At 34.0% G+C, this 20,981-nt stretch overlaps 1 protein-coding gene across 7 annotated transcripts in view; it reads left to right on the top strand.

Moving 5' to 3' along the window:
- MIPOL1 (mirror-image polydactyly 1) overlaps window positions 1-20,981 on the top strand; it is a 305,074-nt gene that overhangs the window by 243,492 nt on the left and 40,601 nt on the right. For all 7 annotated transcript variants that reach the window (XM_076004084.1, XM_020285781.2, XM_012767045.3 and 4 more), the window contains one exon: window positions 18,630-18,860. In XM_076004084.1, the coding sequence (XP_075860199.1) occupies window positions 18,630-18,860 (231 nt within the window). The remainder of the gene's footprint in view (window positions 1-18,629; window positions 18,861-20,981) is intronic.

Here is a 20,981-nt window from a genome sequence, read left to right as displayed (position 1 = left end):
CCTGCATGCCAGTGCCTACCCTGTCAGGTGCTGGGGAGGTTGGGCACCTCCTAGATCACTAGCTACATGGCTAGATGCCCTCCAGCACAAGGCTTACCTGGAACAGACTGCTATGGGTTCCACAGGACAAAAGGAACCACTACAGGAACACTCAGGTTAGAACATCTGAGGACAATCTTGACTGTTCTATGTTACGTGGCCTTTTCTGGACTTTCTTGACTCTTGTGGTCAAGTTCAGCAGCAGACAACATGGAGATGAATCTTAACTGCTAACCACATCACACTTGGGTTTCTTTTTTTAAAAGGTCCCCATTGAGTGTTGGCTGCATTAACCGAACATAAGAGAAGTAGGAAAAGTTCATGGTAATATCTAAAGCAGTTAAAAATAAAGCCAAAAGGAAAACAAGAAAAGCCCATGTCACTGAGTGGAAACAGAAATCTACACAGCAGCAGCTCCCGTGGAGGAGCCCACAGGGCTCTTGCACATGCTTCCTGAAGGTTAGAAATGGTCAGTGCTGCCAGACTCCCTTAGGGGAACCCCTGCTCTGGGAGCCCTTTGTGAAACTGGATGGTCTTCAATGCATACTGACACTAGCACTCCCCTGGCAATATGCCAGCTGCTCCATTCAGTCTTTTGTTCATCCAAATTAGTCTTTGTTCATATTGTTTACAAATTGAATCTACCTTTCAAATAACAGATTTTTTTGAATAGTGAACAAGATCAGATACCTATTTCCCAACATAATGGTTGCTAAATGATATCTGTCCATAGTATATTCTCCAGATCAAGAACAAATTATTGTCTGAGACAATATTCATACTTATTTTGTGTATAAGTTCTATATAGAACCATAATAGAAACTTATTAAATGAAAAGCATATTAGAGCTATGAATTTTTCAGATAAAAGAAATACAGTTTTGCTTATTCAAAGAGCCCTAATATCAGTTGTTATTATAAGCTCAGTAGCAGTGCCATTTTATCATAAAACACTATTTCAGTCCACAACTAGGTAAATATGAGACTACAAGGGCAATAAAAATTTCCCTACTAAACTAAAATTAAATTTAAATTTGCTTGTTAGATTAGTTGGTTTTTATGATTTATTTGCTTCAGAGAGATCTATTATTGTTTTTCTCATGAGAATACAGAATCCTTTGGAACATAGGGCTAGACATATGTCACTTTACAGACAACCTTCAAGGAATGGTTTTTACAGTTGACTAGTTCTTAAAAATTATAACTTATATTCTTTTTATATTTATATAATATTTGTATGTCTCTTTACTGCCAAAAAGGACATAGTACAGCAATATATATTTTGTTGACAGAAAATTTATTCCAGAGATATATATAAGAAGACAACTTATCATAAAATATATAATTAAAATAAAGCATTAGTTATAAAATCAAAAGAATTATCATATGGGAGCCTTGATTTAGAGTGCAGAGTAGAAAATTGGTGGGAGTTAAGAGCCTCTTGGACTAAGGCTGGAGGTGAGCTCTCCAGAAAGGAACCTTACCTGCCAAGTGGGTCTTTGCTAAAGCTGGATAAACTTCACTCTGAAAGTTCCATGAAAGTAGGGTTCTTAATCATTTTCATTCATTGCTTTATCCCTAGTGCCTAAAACAGTGTCTGGCCCAAAGTAAGTGCTCCATAAATATTTGTTGAATGAATGAGAATGAACATATCCTCAATCAGACCCAAGAGTTTGCACACATTGGCCTTCTAGCAGTCAGAGCATGGATTATTCTCTCTTGGTTTCAGAAAATACTTGGAAGTACTGAGATGAGGGCACTATCTTTCTCTCTTAAGGTAATGTTCTCTTCCTCACTCATTTACTCTGCAAGTGAGTGCTTGTGTTCTACTCCGAAGGTTTCTATTCAGGACTAGCCATATTTGCAAGCCCATGAGTTACAAATATTTCCAGTAAAGTTTCTCTCATACCACCATAGTGATATACACAACCTTCTCTACCTAAAACAGCCTTTATTTTTCCTTGTTTAACTGCGACTCCTTTTTCAAAACTCAACTTGACATCATGCCTTTCAAGAAGCTCTCTCTGATCCCTTACTCAATCTAGGCTGGGTACCCGTAGGCTGTACTCCCATATCTTGTGCTTGTCTTTTGCAATTTTCCAAAGCAGACAATTTCTAAGCAGGCATATGAAATGTTTTAGAAATAAATCACCTAGAGCATCATACCACGTATTATTTGGTTTCAGAAGTTAGCTGACTAAAAGTAAAGGTAGTTGATGGAGTTTGTCTTCGCACATATATGTAATTATGTATGAGAACCAGAAAAAAAATTTAATTTCCTCTTGGGATTCTACCTATTTCAGCAGGAGTATATTGAATTTACATTTTTCCATTTACAAGAGTAATTGGTTACCTGTGCAACTTAATTTAACTAGCTCCATATTTTCAAATCATTTCGGTGAGGTTTTTGTGATCATTTTAGGTTGAGGCCCCAGACATGTACCTGCAGGTCTGCCCCTAGTGCTAGTCTGACCTTGGTGTCTAGTCAAAATTTGAGAATTTATTTATTATTAAAAAATAAAACTGCCAGTTTTTCTGCCTGGCCAGGAGTTAGAGTAGGTAAAACAAAGAAGTTCAAAAGTCAGTAAATAATTTAAAAGGTAAATATGCAAAACACAGCCTTTACTATGTTGCATAGAAAACAAAAATCTGAATGTCTTCTGATTTTTACAGAGTATGTTGCAATCCTATAGCAACAGAAATTTTATAACATTTCCTTATGAGAGCAGCAGTACAACAGGTTTTGAACAAGTCTGGTGTAGTATTTAGTAAAGTGAAAGGGGTTGGATTGTTTTATACTTTAAGTTGGCATTTTACCAGGAGAGAAGTTTGATGGTGGTTGTTTTTCCCTCTTATGTTTATGTGACATAATACTTGGTTAAAATGAACATTATTTTTTATTCTCGTTTGTTCTTTTTCTGAACAAGAGGCTCAATAAAATGAAATAATCCAAATGCTTTTACACCTATACACTATATTGCCGAGCAAATTATTTATGGAAGGGAAGGCAAGATAAAGTTGCTTTTAAGAGTCCTTTAACATATCAGTTTGATAACTAGCAAAACACCTTTACAGCCATTAAATATTTACCAAGTCTTGGCTTTGGGAAGGGGGGCAGTTTAGTGTACCAAATTTGACTCTATGTAGTACCATTGATTAGCTATCAGAAGGACATAGTTAATATGTAACTTTAGGTATTACAGAGCACTCTACATTCTTGTCAAATCTTTCCTCTGAAGATGACCTAAAAAAGTCAGTTACAGCCAGCATTCACCCCACCAATGATTGCACAAGCACAACTTTGAAAGAAATAAAGGCCAGACAAATCAGTTGAGCAGTACTTAGGCAATCTTTCCTAGTGACTGTTGTCATTGCTGCTGGACTTTAGAACTGAACATGTTTACATTTAATTAGAAAGGACACAGAGTTTACAGCACAGTAGCTATCAATATCGGATCAAAATTGATTTCCGCTTTCTCCCCAGTGATTGCTTCCTTGAAGCTAATTAAAAAAGGCATATAACCAAATGACTCACATAAATTTTAAAGTAAAGTAAACAATACTCCCTGGAGATCAAAATAAAAGTAAATGACATTCATTCTGATTATTAGCTACATTTTTGAATGAATTCTGATGCTTATAAATGTGATACATGGCATGTTTTAGTACTGTCAGACTACTGATACACCAAGTATTCCCTTTTGAAGAAACCTCAATGAATACATTACTTAGTAGCTCTCAAAGAAACAATAACCCTGCTTTTATCTTTTTAATCCCTAAAACATGTAGATAAAGTAATCTGGTAGAAGCTTGAGTTAACTTTGTTCAAGTTTTCAATTTTCACATAAGGCACAGAGAAACCACTAAAAAATATAATAAAATAAATAACAAATTGAATTCCTTTTAAATAAGCCACATGTATAATTTGCTAAAATTAGTGATTATCCTAGTATGAATGAGTAACATTTCTCTTTCGCTACAAAGATTTAACCATGGGTAAAATCATCAACAAAATTGTGGTGAGAGATTATTTTTTATAATTCCCTACCTATTCACTGTAAAGAGACCTTTAAATTTCATAAGCTAACATTTTGGTGATTATACTAAATTATGGTAAAATGATTTTAAAATTAGAGAAATAAAGGAAAACAGAGAAGTAGGAGTTAATCACAGCTCTCCTTCCTTATCTATGGGACCTGCCATGCAATACCACATCTAGAATGGAAGGCCATTAAGACATAAGGAAATATAGAATGATCCAGATTGGAAGCAGGCCTTATGAAACAATAATTAATTAGTTCACAAATATTTATTAACCATTCTTTGAGGTGCTAAAGATAAAATGGTGAGTAAAACCTCTGTAAGATTCGAGATTTTTATCTGCCTTGATTACTGTTGTATCTCCAAGCATTTATTGTGTACTTGTCACACAGTATATGTTATATGTGTATATTTTTATGTGTGTCTGTAGTTGCACAATAAATATTGAATGAATGACCTCTTTCAAGAATTATTTCTCTACAAGCAAATGTTCACTTAGCCACCAGGGGGGCCTCCAGTAGCACTTCTTTTCAGTATTCCAGGAAAACTGCTTAAATCCACAATGTTGCTATAGCAGTGAAAGTCAATTTAAAGTCCCTCCCGCCCCCCAGGATAGAATAACTCATGAAGTTAATTTTGCTTACTTTTCTTTCTTTCATTTCCTTTTTAAATCTTAGATTTTTTATTACTCTTAGTCTTCACAAAGCAATTAACCTTTAATCCACATTGGTTACTTAGAGACTAGTCCCAAATATTCATAGTTTATATTCTGCAGGGAATATACAAATTGCAACAATTCTTTTCATCCATCAAAACATAAAAAATTAAGAACTACATGAAGTAGGCCTAAGGAATTAGTAATTATTTCATTTTTCCACAAATATTTATTAAACCCTTTTATAGGTAGTAGATAGAGATCAAATGGTGAAAGAATAGTTTCTTATGGTGCTTACTGTCTGTGCTTACTATGGGAAACCCATGAGAAGTTAACCTAGTCTGGACATCAGATCAAATTTCTTGGAGACTCTTCTATCCAAGTTAAGATCTAAAGGCTGAATAGGAACTAGGTAAATGAAGGGGGAATGGAATCAGTGTTCTATGGCAGCAGTCCCCAACCTTTTTGGCATCAGGGACTGGTTTCATGGAAGATGATTTTTCCATGGGCAGGGGTGGGAAGGGATGGTTTCAGGATGATTCAAGCACATTACATTTATTGTTCAGTCAAACTTCTCTGCTAATGATAATGTGTACTTGCAGCTGCTCCCCAGCACTAGCATCATCACCTCAGCTCCACCTTGGATCATCAGGCATTAAATTCTCATAAGGAGAGCACAACGCAAACCCCTCCCATGCACAGTAGGGCTTGTGCTCCTATGAGCATCTAATGACCCTGCTGATCTAAGAGGAGACGGAACTTATGTGGTGATGCAAGGGATTCGGTGCAGAAATACGGATGAAGTTTCTCTCATTCCACTCACTGGCCACTAACCTCCTGCTGTGTGGCAGGAGGTAAGTAGATGAATGAGAAATGAGGAGGAAAGAGAGACACGAAATCCTTGTAAATGATGTTTAAGGAATTTGTACTTTATGCTAGGAATAGTGAGGAGGCATTAAAGGGTTTTAATCCAGGAAGTGATGCATTCATATTTGTGTTTTAAAAAACTCACTCAAGGAACAAGTGAAAATACTGTTGTTGTAATCCACTTAAGAAAATAATGATAGGCACTCTGAATTAAGATAATGATAATGGGACTTACTATGATTGTGTCTCCCAAGAGCTCATGTGTTGGAAACTTAATTGCCATTGTAATAAGTATTAAGAGGTGGGGCCTTTAATAGGTGGCCATGAGGGCTCCTCCCTCGTTAATAGATTAATGCCATTACTGTGGGACTGGGGTAGTTATTTTGGCAGTGGGCTCCTTATAAAATGATAAGTTCAGTCCCCATTTTCTCTCTTACATGTACCCTTTCACCTTCCCCCATGGCATAACCCTCGCCAGATGCCAGTGCCATGCTCTTGGACTTCCCAGCCTATGAAACCTTAAACCAAATAAATTCCTGTTGTTTATAAATTACCTAGTCTGTAGTATTCTGTTATAGCAGCAGAATATAGACTGTGACAAGGCTGGAAAGAAATTGAAAATAGAAGAGAGAATTAAGTTTAAAACAACAGAACTGATTTGATTGTAAGATGATGACAGATATTAAACAACTGAGTAGATGGTGGTGCCCAGGGGAAGGGGGAGGAAGAGGAAGAGCCAAATTGGAATGGGATATAAAATGAGATCATAAGTTCAGATTTGGACATAGAGTTGTAGATATTTGAAGAATGGTCATGTGGAGACGTCTGTAAGATGGTTATGTATATCATCTGGTGCTCCAGACAGAAACTTGAACTGAAGAGAAATACTTTAGAGTTTGAGGGTCATTAGCCATATAGATGATTATGTGAAGCTATGAAAGTGGGTTGAAATCAAGGGAGAGTGGGTAGAGTGAAAAGATACCAGTTAAGGGTTGAATAGAGGAAATGAAGTCCCCAAAGGAGATTGAGAAGCATCAAGAAAAGTAAGCAGGAATTAGAAGTGTATTGTCTTGGAAAGTGGAGAAAGAAGGCATTTCCAGAAAGAATTATCTTCAGATAGGTCAAATAAAACTAGGATTGAAAAGTGTCTTTTATATTTAGCAACATGATTCAATTGAGGACAGAGCAGATTGTAGTTCCTTGAATTGAAGTTGAGAAGGTAAAGACAGCAAGCATAGACCCAAACTAGGTCCAAAAGAAATCCCATCTTTTAAACCAGACTGAAATATTATCAGAATTTGATGAGTCAGAATCCTTGGTAGAAAAGAACAACAAAAATACAAGTAGTATATCTGGTCCAAATAACTAAAAGGTGAGTTCCTGAACTTTATTTCCTGGATTTCAGCTTCAGTATAGTTCCATGTTCTCTTGAAATTCCAGAGCCATCCTACTCAGAGAGGAACAAAGTGACACCAGTTAGAGGCCTGTTGTCCTATCAGGTAATGGGTACACATCTAGCTATACAAAACACTGCCTAGCCAAAGCAGGTTTTTTAAAAGGCAGATCTTATTACCCTCTCTTTAAAATTCTTCAGTAGCTTCTTATTTGCCTTAGGATAAAAATCTTTCTCATATTCTAAAAAGACCCTATAGATCTGGTTCCAACTACTTTTTTGATGGTCTCTGAACACTAGCCTACCTGGGTTTCCTTTAGTTCTTAAGTCATCCTTTCTCTTACCATAAGGCCTTTGTACCTGCTCTTCCCTATGCCTGAAATCCTTCCTTTACCTTCCCTCTAATTAATACTACTTTTATCTTTAAATCTCCATTCACATGTCACCTCCCTTTCTTTATAGCATTTATAATAATTTGAAATGTGTATTCAGTCAATACTCTTATCTCTAGCCCTAGCAAAGTGCCCAGCACACAGTAGTCATTCACTTATAGGAGTAAGATATGAGGGCATAAGGTGTCTCAATGCAGTGTCCCAGTTCCAAGTAAAGCAAAGCATATGCTTTACAATAAGCATGTACTAACTGAACCCTATATTCAGCAATTCAATTAACCCAATAGCTATTGAGAAAGAGCTCTGTGTCAGGCACTATACACTTAAATGGTCATATAAAATGAATTTGTTTAGACCTCATATCTGAGAACAGCATCAGTGCTTATCCTTAAGCTGCATACAATATAAAATAAAACTATATATTTAATAGAACTTGAATTACTTTTCCTAAGGGAGTTAGTTGGAATCATTAAAAAAATTGAAAACTATAGAACCTGTATAAGAACGGTTGATTATTTGCTGTTACTACATTTTTAGTATAATTATTTATGCTAATGATATAGGGCATAATTTCCAATAGTTGAGCAAACAGCTCAGCCATTTGCTAAGAAACTGGCTAGTGAAAGTGTGTGCTAAGCTCCTCAAAAATCCTTTTGTCTAGAACTGGCCCTTGTGCAGATGACACTCTTCCTTTGTGACTTTTCTTAGATGGAGTACTCGCATCTAAGTAGAATTAGGATGAAAAATTATAGTATCTTATATTTAACTAGCCCTCCACATTGAGAGATCATTTAAAGGTAATTTAATCCAGCCTTTAACACTATACAGAGATTTCTTCTACATCATATCTAAGAGCTTGTTATCTACCAGTTGCATTTAAATTAATGAAAGAATCTTATTTTACAGTGCCTTTTGAAGCACAGAAGTTTTTAATTTTACTAAGGTCCAAATTACTTATTTTTTATTTCATGGGTCATATTTTTGATGTTGTATCTAAAAACTCAACACCAAACCGAAAGTCACCTAGATTTTTCTTACTATCTTTTAGAAGCTGTGTAATTTTGTGCTTTACTGTCTTGTCTTATGATCCATTTTGAGTTACTTTTGTGAAGGTCTTTGTCTAGATTTGTTTTTTTCATATGGACATCCAATTATTCCAGCACTATTTGGAAAAAGACTATCCTTTATCCATTGAATTGCTTTTGCACCTTTATCAAAGATCAGGCAACCATATTCGTGTAAATCTGTTTCTGGGCTCTCTATTTTCTTCCATTGATCTGTTTGCCTATTCCTTTGCAATACAAAGCTGTCTTAATTACTGTCACTATATAGTAAGTCGTAAAGTTGGGTAGTGTCAGTCCTCCAACTTTGTTCTCCTTCAATATTGAGTTGACTATTTTGGGTCTTTTGCCTTTCTACGTAAGCTTTAAAAATCAGTTTGTTGATATCCACAAAATAATTTGCTGGAATTTTTATGAGATTGTGCTGAATCTATAGATCAATTTGGGAAGAACGAACATCTTAACAATATTGAGTCTTCTTCTCCAAACACATGTAATATATCTTCATTTATTTAGGTCTTTGATTTCTTTCATCAGAATTGTGTAGTTTTCCTCATTGAGATCCTAAACATATTTTTTTGGTTTTATACTTGAGTATTTCTCTTTTTTTGGTACTAATATAATAGTATTGTGTTTTAATCTCAAATTACAAATTTTTATTGTGGCTACATAGGAAAGCAATTGGCTTATATCTTTCTTTTCAATCTGCATACCTTTTATTTCCTTTTCTATCTTATTTCATTAGCTAGGACTTTCAATACAATGTTGCATGGGGGTAATAAGAAGGCAGATTCTTACCTTGTTCCTGATCTAAGAGGGAAAGCATCTTATTTCTCACCATTAGATATGATAACTTTAGGGATTTCATAGATGTTCTGTATCAAGTTGAGAGTAGGCCGGGGCAGTGGCTCATACCTGTAGTTCCTGCACTTTTGGAGGCCAAGGCAGATGGATTGCTTAAGGCTAGGAGTTTGAGACCAGCCTGGGTCTCTCTGTCTTTACAAAAAATTTAAAAATTACCCAGGCATGATGGTGTATGCCTGTAACCTCTAGAGGCTGCAGTGGGAGGATTACTTGAGCCTAGAGTTCAAGGTTACAGTGAGCTATGATCATACCACTGTACTCCAGCCTACCAAACAAAGTGAGACCCTGTCTCTACAAAAAGAGAGAAAAAAAGTTGAAAGAATTCTTCTTTATTAAAAGGATCATCTACACCTAACATTACATTCAAAAGTGAAAAGTTGAAAGCCTTCCCTCTAAGATCTGGAACAAAACAAGGATGCCTACTCTCACCACTTCTATTCAACATAGTATTTGAAATCCTTGCCAGAGCAACTAGGCAAGAGAAAGAAATAAAAGTCATCCAAGTAGGAAACGAAAAAGTTAAATTGTCACTGTTTCCTGACAACATGATTTTAAACCCTAAAGACTCTACCAAAAATCAGTTAGAACTAATAAGCAAATGGAGTAAAGTTTGAGAATGTAAAATCAACACCACAAATTAGTAGTAATTTTATTCACTAACAACAAACTATCTGACGAAGAAATCAAGAAAGCAATCCCATTTATGATAACTACAGGAAAAAAAATACTTAGAAATAAATTTGCCAAGAAGATGTAAGACCTATAGACAATGAAAACTATAGATGTTAATGAAAGAAATTGAAGAATATATAAATAAATGGAAAGATATCTCGTGTTCATAGATTAGAGGAGTTAATATTGTGAAAATGTTCATACTGGAGTTATCTACCGACAGCAATATACAGATTCAGTGCAATCCCTATCAAAATTCCAATGTCACTTATATAAATTGAAAAAATAATCCTAAAATTCATAAGGACCTACAAAAAAACCCCAAACAGCCAAGGCAATCATGAGCAAAAAGAAAAAAGCTGAAGGCATCACACTATCTACTTTCAAATTATACTATAAGACTATAGCAACTAAAACAGTATAGTACTGGCAAAAAATAGACACATTAACCAGTGGAACAAAATAGCCCAGAAATGAACCCAGGTATGTACAATTACTTGATTTTTGACATAGGTGCCAAGAATACATGATGGGGAAAGGATAGTCTGTTCAATAAATAGTGTTTGGAGAACTGTATATCCACGTGCAGAAGAATGAAATTGGACCCTTATCTTACCATATATAAAATTCAACTCAAAATGGATTAAAGATTTAATGTAAGACCAGAAACTGTAAAACTACTAGAAGGAAACATAGGGGAAAACTACGGAACATTGGGCTGCTTAATGGTTTTTTTAAGGTGACAGGAAACAAAAGTAAAAATAGATGGGATTGTATCAAACTAAAATGCTTTTTTTGCACAGTAAAGGAAACAATTAAAGTATGAAGAGACATCCTACAGATTGAGAGAAAATGTTTATAAGTCATACATCTGAAAAGGGGTTAATATCTAAAATATATGGGAAACTCAAACAATTCAGTAGCAAAAAAAAAAACAATTAAAAATGGACAAGGGACTTGAATAGACATTTTTCAAAAGAAGACTTACAAATGGCCAACAGATATGTGAAAGAATACACAACATTGCTAATCATTAGGAAAATGCAAACTAAAACCACATATCATCATTACAGCACATCATTACACCTGTCAGAATGACTTTTATTAAAAAACACAAGTGATAACAAGTGCAATGATATGGAGAAAAGGGAAACCTTGTATATGCTTGTTAGAAATGTAAATTAGTACAGTCTTCATTATCTGTGAGGAATGGTTCTAGGACTTCCTGTGGATAGCAGAATGTACAATGCTCAAGTCCCTTATGAAATGACACAGTATTTGCATATAGCCTATGCACATCCTCTCATATACCTTAAATCATCTCTAGCTTACTTTTACTACCTAATACAATGTACATAATATATAAATGGGGTTATACTGTATCGTTTGGGGAATAATAACAAGAAGAAAGTGTGTACATGTTCAGAACAGACACAACCATCCTTATTAAAAAAAAATGTTTTCAATCTGTGCTTGATTGAATCTATAGGTATAGAACCCACAGATACAGAGGGCTGACTATACTGCCATTATGGAAAACTGCATGGAAGTTCCTCATAAAACTAAAAATAGAATTACCAAATGATCCAGCAGTCTCACTTCTGGGTATTTAACCAAATGATTTGAAATCTTTTTTTCAAAGCGATATCTGCACTCTCATGTTCCTTGCAGCACTGTTCATAGTAAGCAAGTTACAGAATCAACGTAAGTGTCCATCCACAGATCAATGGGTAAAGAAAATATAATATACACAATGGAATGCTATTCAGCCTTTAAAAAGACACTATGAGTCTGGCATTTGTCTTTGTTTTAGTTTTAAGAAGTTTAATTATGCACAGATATGAGTTTTTCCCATTTTGAGTTTTCTCAGCTTCTTGTAAGGTTTATATGTCTTGCCACATCTGGAAAGTTTTCAGCCATGATTTCTTTAAGTACTTTTTTGGTTCTGTCTCCTTTCATTTCTCCTTCTATGACTCTGATGACATGAATGTTAGACATTTTATTTTCTTCATTTCATTTTAGTGATACCCATAAAATCATATTTATGTGTTATATTAATACGATAAAATTTAAGGCCTGGCCAGGTGTGTTGGCTCATGCCTATAATCCTAGCACTTTGGGAAGCTAAAGTGGGAGAATCACTTGAGGCCAGGAGTTTGAGACCATCCTGGGCAACATATTGAGACCGTGTTTCTAAAAAATATTTTTTAAAAATATTCAGGTGGTGTGGTGTGCCTGTAGTCCTAGATACTCAGGAGGCTGAGGCAGAAGGATTACTTGAGCTCAGGTATTCAAAGTTGCAGTGAACTATTATTGCACCACTGTACTCTAGCCTAGGTAGCAGTGTGAGACCCTGTCTCTTAAAAAAATTATAAAAAAAAGATAGATTTTGTTGCCTATAATCTTTTTTTTTTCCTTTTTCTTTTTTTTTTTTTCAGAGAGTATTGCTATATGACGATCTTGTAAATAGCTTTGTAAATATAATTCCCTTCTACTCTGCTTCCCACATCACAAAAATCATGAAGCATATAATCCACTCTTGCATAATCAGGAACTGATCCTGCATCATTCCAAGTACCGTAGTGCATTTCTTAGATATTTTTAAATTAACCCTTTGAATTAGTTGTATAGATTATTGTATTTCTAGTTAATGAACTCAACAAATATTTAGTGATCCTCCAGTTTATATCACAATATGTAGTATCCAAAAGGCTTTCAATAAATATTAATAAGTATGGTAACTACTGTGTCTGCTTTAATATTCTTGAAATTTTAAGTTCAGTATTAATTGGCTTATTTTATAGTAAAGGAATGATTTTGTCTCTGAAATTACTTTAACAAGTTATTTTATTAAACTAAAGCAACTACAGCGACAGAAGAGGTAAATCGTTGACTATCTGACTTACAGATTAAACCTTCTCCTCCACACTTGGAACCATTCTGAATACATTTTCCTTTATCTGTATATCATTCAGAATTAAGGCCTATTATATTGAAGCATAAGCTGATTTCGTTAAAAATAAGTGAAGAAGTCAACTCTTATTTTCTTAAAAGGGCCTTACCAAATTAATTGATGCAATCAACCAGGAAGTAAAAGTAGACACTCTCCTTTCAGAAATGTATTCTTAGGAAAAGTTAGCACATACTTCTACCTTTTGTACTTGCTTTGGTTTTATTTATATTAATTCAGTAAAACAAGCCAAACCTGTCTTTTTTTTTAAAGAATGATTTAAGAATGTTATCAGTAAGTGAATAAAGGTTGAGAAAACAAGTTTATTTCTCTCAACTCATGAAAAACTTGTAGAAACAGGTAATTGTTTTTCAGCAAAGGACTTATAAACTGAGAATTATGTAATATTTTATACAAAATTAATTAAATATAAATCATTTCTTTTAAAAATTATACAGATATGAATACCTATTCTTTGCCAGGTATTATGCCAGATATTTTTATACATGTAGATCACCACTTCATTCTCATATGAACTCTATGAGATATTCTTATTATCTTAGAGTTGAGAAAATTAATATTCAGGAGGTTAGATATTTTTTCTTAAGGTCACACAGAGTGAATGGTAAGACTGAAATTTGGATCTACGTCTTCTAAATTTAACCCAACATCTTTTCATCTACACAAAGTTCAGCATTCTTGACATACTGGTCTGGATAATTCCTTGTTGTGGGGGTCTGTCCTCTGTATTATAGGATGTTTAGCAGCATCTCTGACCTCTATCCACTAAATCCTAGTAGCACTCCCCCCAACCCCTACTCCAGTTGTGACAACCAAAAATGTCTTCAGACATTGCAAAATGTCCTCTGAAGGGCAAAGAACTACTGATCTATATTTTTGTACCTCACCTCTAAATTTTATTCCAAAATATTTATCCAATTAAAATAAATGACATATATAGAACACACAATTGAACAATTACTGTAAAAGAAATGAAGCATAAAGAGAAGAGTTACTGCAAATTGTAGGATGATAAGTAAAATGATCTCATGTAAGGACTTGAGTAATACTTGGTTGTGGAGACAAGAAGAAGTTGGGGAAAATGGCATCAAAACTTGGTATAATTGGAAAAGTATTAGTTGCAAGAATAAGCTGAATCCATGTATGACATTATCATTGAGAGAGAAAGTTTCACAAGCAGGTAAGCAGACAAATTGAAGAAAACATAAATATTATATAAGCAAGTCATAAACTTGATACTTCCAAGATATTTAAAGCTGAGATAGGATAGAGAGTCAGGGACCAGGAAAATAGGGCCACAGACAGGAGGCAGTAGACCAGGAACCATTGAAACTAAGACAGAAGCCACTACAGAAAAGAGATCTATTACATGGTACTCCCATTGAAGGACATTTTCTACCTTGGCCTGCCATTGGATTCAACATGGTAAGCAGCATAGGAGATAATGTACAGGCTTATGGGATGTGATTATATGAAATGTTACTCAGTCAAAATAGTTTTTGAAGTCTTACTTTCTATATTAAATTAGAAAATTAATTCATTAAGAAATATCTAATTCAAAACTGGAAGAGTGAATTGACACTTTATCCTATTACTTTATTACCTTCTTGGTAAAAAGAAATATTTACCATCCTGTGCAGATATTTTATGAGCCACACTATTGGTTATATGCTTTGGAACTTCTGAGAGTGATTTAGTGACTCTTCTGATGTTATTTTATCATTTATTTTTACTATAACCTAAAATATGTTCCCATACAATCTAAGAGCCCTTGAGTTATTATGCTACTTCTATGCTTAAAAAATGCATCTGAAAATTAGTAACTTTGGAAAGAGGTTAAATGTGATATGACTTTCTGAAGAAAGCTAAACAATGGGGCCCTGTCACCAATTGAGGATGAGCACTCTGAGGAAAAGAAGCCCTAAAGCAAAAATGTGCTTCAGTAGTTATAGGTTTATATATATATGCTGGGAATATAGCCCTCCTACTTCACCTTTATTCCTATATTAAAATTTCCTTGGAATTATAAACATTTTGACTTATTCAGGTTCTTAAGAAATATATTCTCATAAAATAAAATTACTCTATGTAAATGTAGTATTAATATGGTGGAATTGGGAGGTAAATCACAAGACGGCATTGAAAAACCCATGAATTGTTATTATAAGTTCTAAGCAAAAAAACAGTAGGGTCTATGAGACTGACTAACAAAGAAACAACATCAATATTTAGATTGAAGTCACAAAGATTTATCTGTGAAAGCCATACTTATATTGAGATTTAATGGATGAGATGGAGTTTGTAAGGTAGAAGCATGGAGGGAAAGCCATTCCCAATAAATGCCTTAAAGTAAGAAAAAGCTGGATGTGCTTGAGAATGCCTAACTAAAATGTAAGGAAGGAGGTAGAGAGGCCAGACAATACAGGGCTTTCTAGACTACATCAAATATAGGAGAGTGTTTAAGTGCAGGGAGAAAGACTGTGGGGTTCCAATTCTGGCTCTGCTACATGCATGGGACTGATTGATTTCTCTTTGTTTCAGTTTCTTTATCAGTAACAAAGGAGTATTAATAGGACTTCTCACATAGGTTGTGAGATTAAATGAGTTCAAATATATAATTTGTTATTTTTTAGAGGTTGTTTCCTGAGTGCAATGAAATGCTATTGCAGGATTTTAAGGGACATTATCTACTTTATCTTTTTGTAAAAGATCACTGAGCTACTGCTTTTGTTTAGAAAAGTCTTGATGGTAATTAAAAGGTTTCCAAGGCATTTTGAATGATGAGTAGCTTTTTGAACTTGAGAATAAAGGGTCCAACACATGTCCATCTGAGAGAAAACTCAAAATCAGGTATAAATTTGCCCAAAAAAGATTAAATGATGCAGGACTAGGAAGTGACGAATAATTAAGGAATTAAGTCAAGATGCCATAATTTTAATAATGGGAGATTTTAAAAAGTGAATCATTGATTCTTAACATTTAATTGGTTATGGTATACTGGTTAGTGTTTTAGACATGATAGACAAATGCAGAATTCCTAAACTAAGCTGGCCCACTGAGTTTTAAATGAGGCCATATATTTAAGGTTAAAATATAAATAATTGAGTAGGCCAAAATTTTTTTTAAAAGGACACAAAAAGCAGTGCCATTAAAGAAATAATGATAAATTGGACTTCATTTAGATTAAGAACTTAACCTAAATCAAAAGACAGCATTGGCCGGGCGCAGTGGCTCACGCCTGTAATCCTAGCACTCTGGGAGGCCGAGGCAGGCGGATAGCTTGAGGTCAGGAGTTCGAAACCAGCCTGAGCAAGAGCGAGACCCCATCTTTACTATAAATAGAAAGAAATTAATTGGCCAACTAATATATAGAGAGAAAAAATGAGCCGGGCATGGTGGCACATGCCTGTAGTCCCAGCTACTCAGGAGGCTGAGGCAGGAGGATCGCTTGAGCCCAGGGGTTTGAGGTTGCTGTGAGCTAGGCTGACGCCATGGCACTCACTCTAGCCTGGGCAACAAAGCGAGACTCTGTCTCAAAAAAAAAAAAAAAAAAAAAAAAAGACAGCATTAAGAGAATGAAATATCACTGCACCTATATTAGAATTACTAAAGTTAAAAACACTGACAATACCAACGTGTGGGAAGCTGTAGATCAACTAGAACTCTCATACATTGCTGATGGGAACGTAAATTGGTACAACCGATATGCAAGACTGTTTGCAGCATCTTATTAATCTGAATATACATACACCCTATTGAGAAATTCTACACCAGAAATGAATACTTAGGTCCATCAAAAGACATGTACAAGAATATTCATAATAATAACAGTGAAATGGTTAAATAAGTTATGGTATATATATAACAGAATAATTCATAGCAATAAAAAACAATGATCTACATGCAACGACAGAATGAATTTCATAAACCTAATGTTGAGCAAAGTAAGCCAGACAATAAGTTCAAAAACAGGCAATACTATTCTTGATGGAGGTTGGATTAGTAATTACCTTTTCAGAAGGGAATCAGCTGGGAGGGAACAGTAGGGGATTTTGTAGGTTTCTGCATTTATTCTATATTTTGTTTCTTACATTTTGTATACTTTGTGTGTACTTTATGTAACACTGCATACTTTTTGTGTACTTTATGTAATTTATAATATAATGAACAATTAAAAAGTAATGTTGTAAATGTAAAGAACATAAGCAGAATTTTTTGTTTGTTCCTTTGTTTTTAGATTCTTTCTTGTATCTTTCAAGTGGATAAAAAGGGTTGAGTGAAGAAAATTGGAACTTGGAACAGGCAGGATGCAGAAAGTGTGAAAGGACATAGAATAAGAAAATGAGCAAGAGATAGTCTTTAAGCTTATGGGTTGATAGAACTGAAAAATGAAATTGGCTTAGTTAAATTAATAACAATGTGAAAAACACAAAGGAAGATACTTTTTTGTACTCTACAAATGTAATGCTATGCACCATTGTAATTTCGTATATAGTAGCCAATTGACCAGAGTTTAGTAATAGTCTCTGTTCTTAGGGACAAATTTGAATCCTGAAATGATTTGCTGACTGTTCTTGTTTTATGTCCATCTTATTCCTATGGGGTACCCTCTCCAAAGTGAGAACACTGTAAAGGCATATTATCAGTGACTTAAACTGAAAGAAAAGATTTATAATTAGTTTGAACAGTTTTATATAAAGTATCAAACTAGGTAGATACTAGGCTAGTCCTAAGGTTCACAGACTAGCTTTTTGCAGGTTTGGGAATTATATTGCTTTCTTTCATATTATCAATCTGTATTATCTAGTTAGATTGTTTTACTTCAAGTCTCTAATCCACATTTCCTTTGTATGCATATACTGAAATGATTTTATTTAATAAAAAAAGAACATCTCCTATGTGGATTTTAAATTTCCTTTATTAAATATTTATATTTTCAAAATGTCTATATTTAATTGAGTGAGGTGCTTGGTGCCATTTCAGAATAACCTCAGGTGGTGGGTGTAATGACATATCAAAGATTTGACCTTTAGCATTTTAGGATTCTATTTGTCTGCATTTTCTTCTGCATTCATTTAGTCTTAATTTATATGCTATTTCTCTATATAACTTAATGAATGGATGTATTTGTCATAAGATTCATTAACCAAAAATATATCTGAAATGTATTATTTCTGTGCAGTCTGACTAGTGATTTTAACTTCATTTATACCTCAACTATGACAAGTAGACAATGCTGTGTATAAGGCTGGTCAGTATTTGCATAAACCTCATTCATTATCATTAAATGCTTAGCAGATAGACCCTGGATCTCCTAAATCAATACCCATTCTCTTATTTCTCACTTCTTTGCAGTCAGCTTATTATATTCTTTTGTTTGCCTAGAGATACTTTATTTTCCAGTTCTCTGCTATTCCTTTTAAAGACAATTGAATAATATTTATGTTGATATAATTAAATTAACATCTTGTAGCATCTTTTTGTATGTTTTGGTAGCAAAATCATTTGTCTGAATAGCTTGTAGCCTAGTAGCAGAGAAATTATCAATTATAATTACTCATTTAAATATTTCCTTATTGATTTTATAAATGGGGACTCTAAATGAAGATTTTTGTCAAATAGATCATTGATTGGTCAGCATACATTTTTTTATCTTTATTTTTGTATTTTCTCAGTTTACACAAATCTTTATCTCAGGAAGAAAATCTGAAGGATCAGTTTAACCATACCCTTAGTACCTATGAAGAAGCTTTAAAAAACAGAGAAAGCATTGTTTCCATCACTCAACAACAAAATGAGGAACTGGCTACCCAACTGCAACAAGCTCTGACGGAGAGAGCAAACATGGAATTACAACTTCAGCATGCCGTAGAGGCCTCCCAAGTAGCCAGTGAAAAAGTTCAAAAGTAAGTAAAATGATCTTGCATTATTTCAAAACCATGAAACAAAATAAAAACACTTTCTTTTGGGAACTAGACAATATGTATTTATTGTTCATGATGTTAATAATTTAAGACAAAAGTAGATTGAACAAAATGATTTTTTTGTTTTTAGATGGCATATCATATCCATATTTGGGGTCAAAAAGTCATTTTCTTGGGAATCATTGTTACTAGTTAGGGCAAACCATTTTATTTAATAACTGATCATCAGTTCATGGAGGCCATACTATTTAAATCATTTCATACTCCAAAGTTAATAGGCAAAGTTATTAGCAAGGGGAAGAGGTTGTTAAGTTACCACTGTACTCATTTAGCTTCACGATAATCCTGCTTGAGTTGGGATCATCTGTGACCTCGCAGTCTGAGACCTCTAGGTGCCTAGAATCCAGTACAGTGAAATTAATTTTCTTGTGTTGTTCTTCTGCAGTATTCATTACAGCTTTTCACAGTGTATAATTATATTTGTTTATTTTGGATGATCTTTGCATTTTTATTAAAATTTAAATAAAGCTGCATAATCAGTCAATCCTTATGACAGCTAGCAAAATGTTAACAAATAAATTAACAGACAAAGAAACCACTTGTTAATTTATGGGACCCAAACATTGTAGCAGAATTTTCTGAAGCACTTTTCATGTAATAGACCCTTCTTCCTATATTGTTAACAGCATTACAGTATTCACATACCTAATCACCTACAATTTTTAAGACATACCTTTTTCCCTAACAATTTTTTTCTAGTTTTACAGTATGAAGCAGTGCTCACTTCAAGGTTTCTTGCTTCCTACTACTTCTTATTTGAAAATAAATCATCTCAGTCATTTCCCAACATCCCTGAAATTATATTTTGATTAATATCCCATGGTCAGGTACATCTGTGGTAAAGACCATTTTAAAACAGTTTAGAAATTGTGCTTATTAATCTTTACCGACAGTCTGCCTTGAAACTTTGGATTTATGTAAGTATTATATATATTTGTAAAGATTAGGTTTATATTCAGTTAGAAACTGTATCCGATTCATAATATACATTAATATTCTAAGAATATATAAGAAGATCTCATTTCATTATAAATCACAAACAGTAAACTTTTAACAGTCAGAATCTGATTTAGCTCTGTTTGCTCAAAATCTACACATAATTACAAATTTCAGTTTTCTTTACATGTAATCCATTAATTTCTATATAGGACTAAAATTTCCCAAAACAGTTGTTCCCAGAGACCAATTAGATTTTCAAAGAATCTTTGAAGATGTTGTCAACCATTTATTTTTTATTTGTTAGATCTCATCAACTATCATTATCATTTTGGAAAAGAAAGAACTTTTGTATACCAAGAAGTAGAAGATAACATCATCTCATAAAATGCCTTAAATTAAATAATTTTAACTATTTGACAGATTCACTATGTTCTTATTTTGTACATTTAACCACAGAAGGATCACAACATTTTAAATGGAATGGCATCAATCCATAGATCAGAGTTTAACTATGTAACTATGTCATTTACAGAGTAACTATGTCATTTACAGGAGTTAAATGTCAAATTTAAATGTTAAAACTTTTATTCTTCTGATTTCCAACAACAACACCTAAATGAAATATTACCAGCTTTCCTTTTCATATTCAATTCATTATATTTCATTTTTAATTGCCATCAGTTGGGCAAAGTGTAGATAATATGGACATCAGCTTATTTTATTGAGTTTAAAAAGAAGGTTATTCTCTTAAAGGAAACCAAATTATAAGTCTTTGTAACATGGTATTAATATTCTCTGTATAATCTGAAATTTATATTATTATTACTAGAAACAGGGACTTGCTCTGTTGCTGGGCTAGAGTACTATGGTATCATCATAGCTCACTGCAACCTCAAACTCCTGGGCTTGAGCAATCCTCCTGCCTCAGCCTGACAAGTAGCTGGGACTACAGGCATATGCTACCATGCCCAGCTAGTTTTTCTATATTTTATAGAGATGGGGATTTTGCTTTGTTGTTCAGGCTGGTCTTGAACTTCTGGCACCAAGCAATCCCCGCCTCAGCCTCCCAAGTGCTAGAATTATAGGAGTGAGCTAGTATGCCTG

Source organism: Microcebus murinus, chromosome 6 (assembly GCF_040939455.1).
Source record: "Microcebus murinus isolate Inina chromosome 6, M.murinus_Inina_mat1.0, whole genome shotgun sequence".
NCBI lineage: Eukaryota > Metazoa > Chordata > Mammalia > Primates > Cheirogaleidae > Microcebus > Microcebus murinus.
This window is presented reverse-complemented; position numbering and strand designations above follow the sequence as displayed.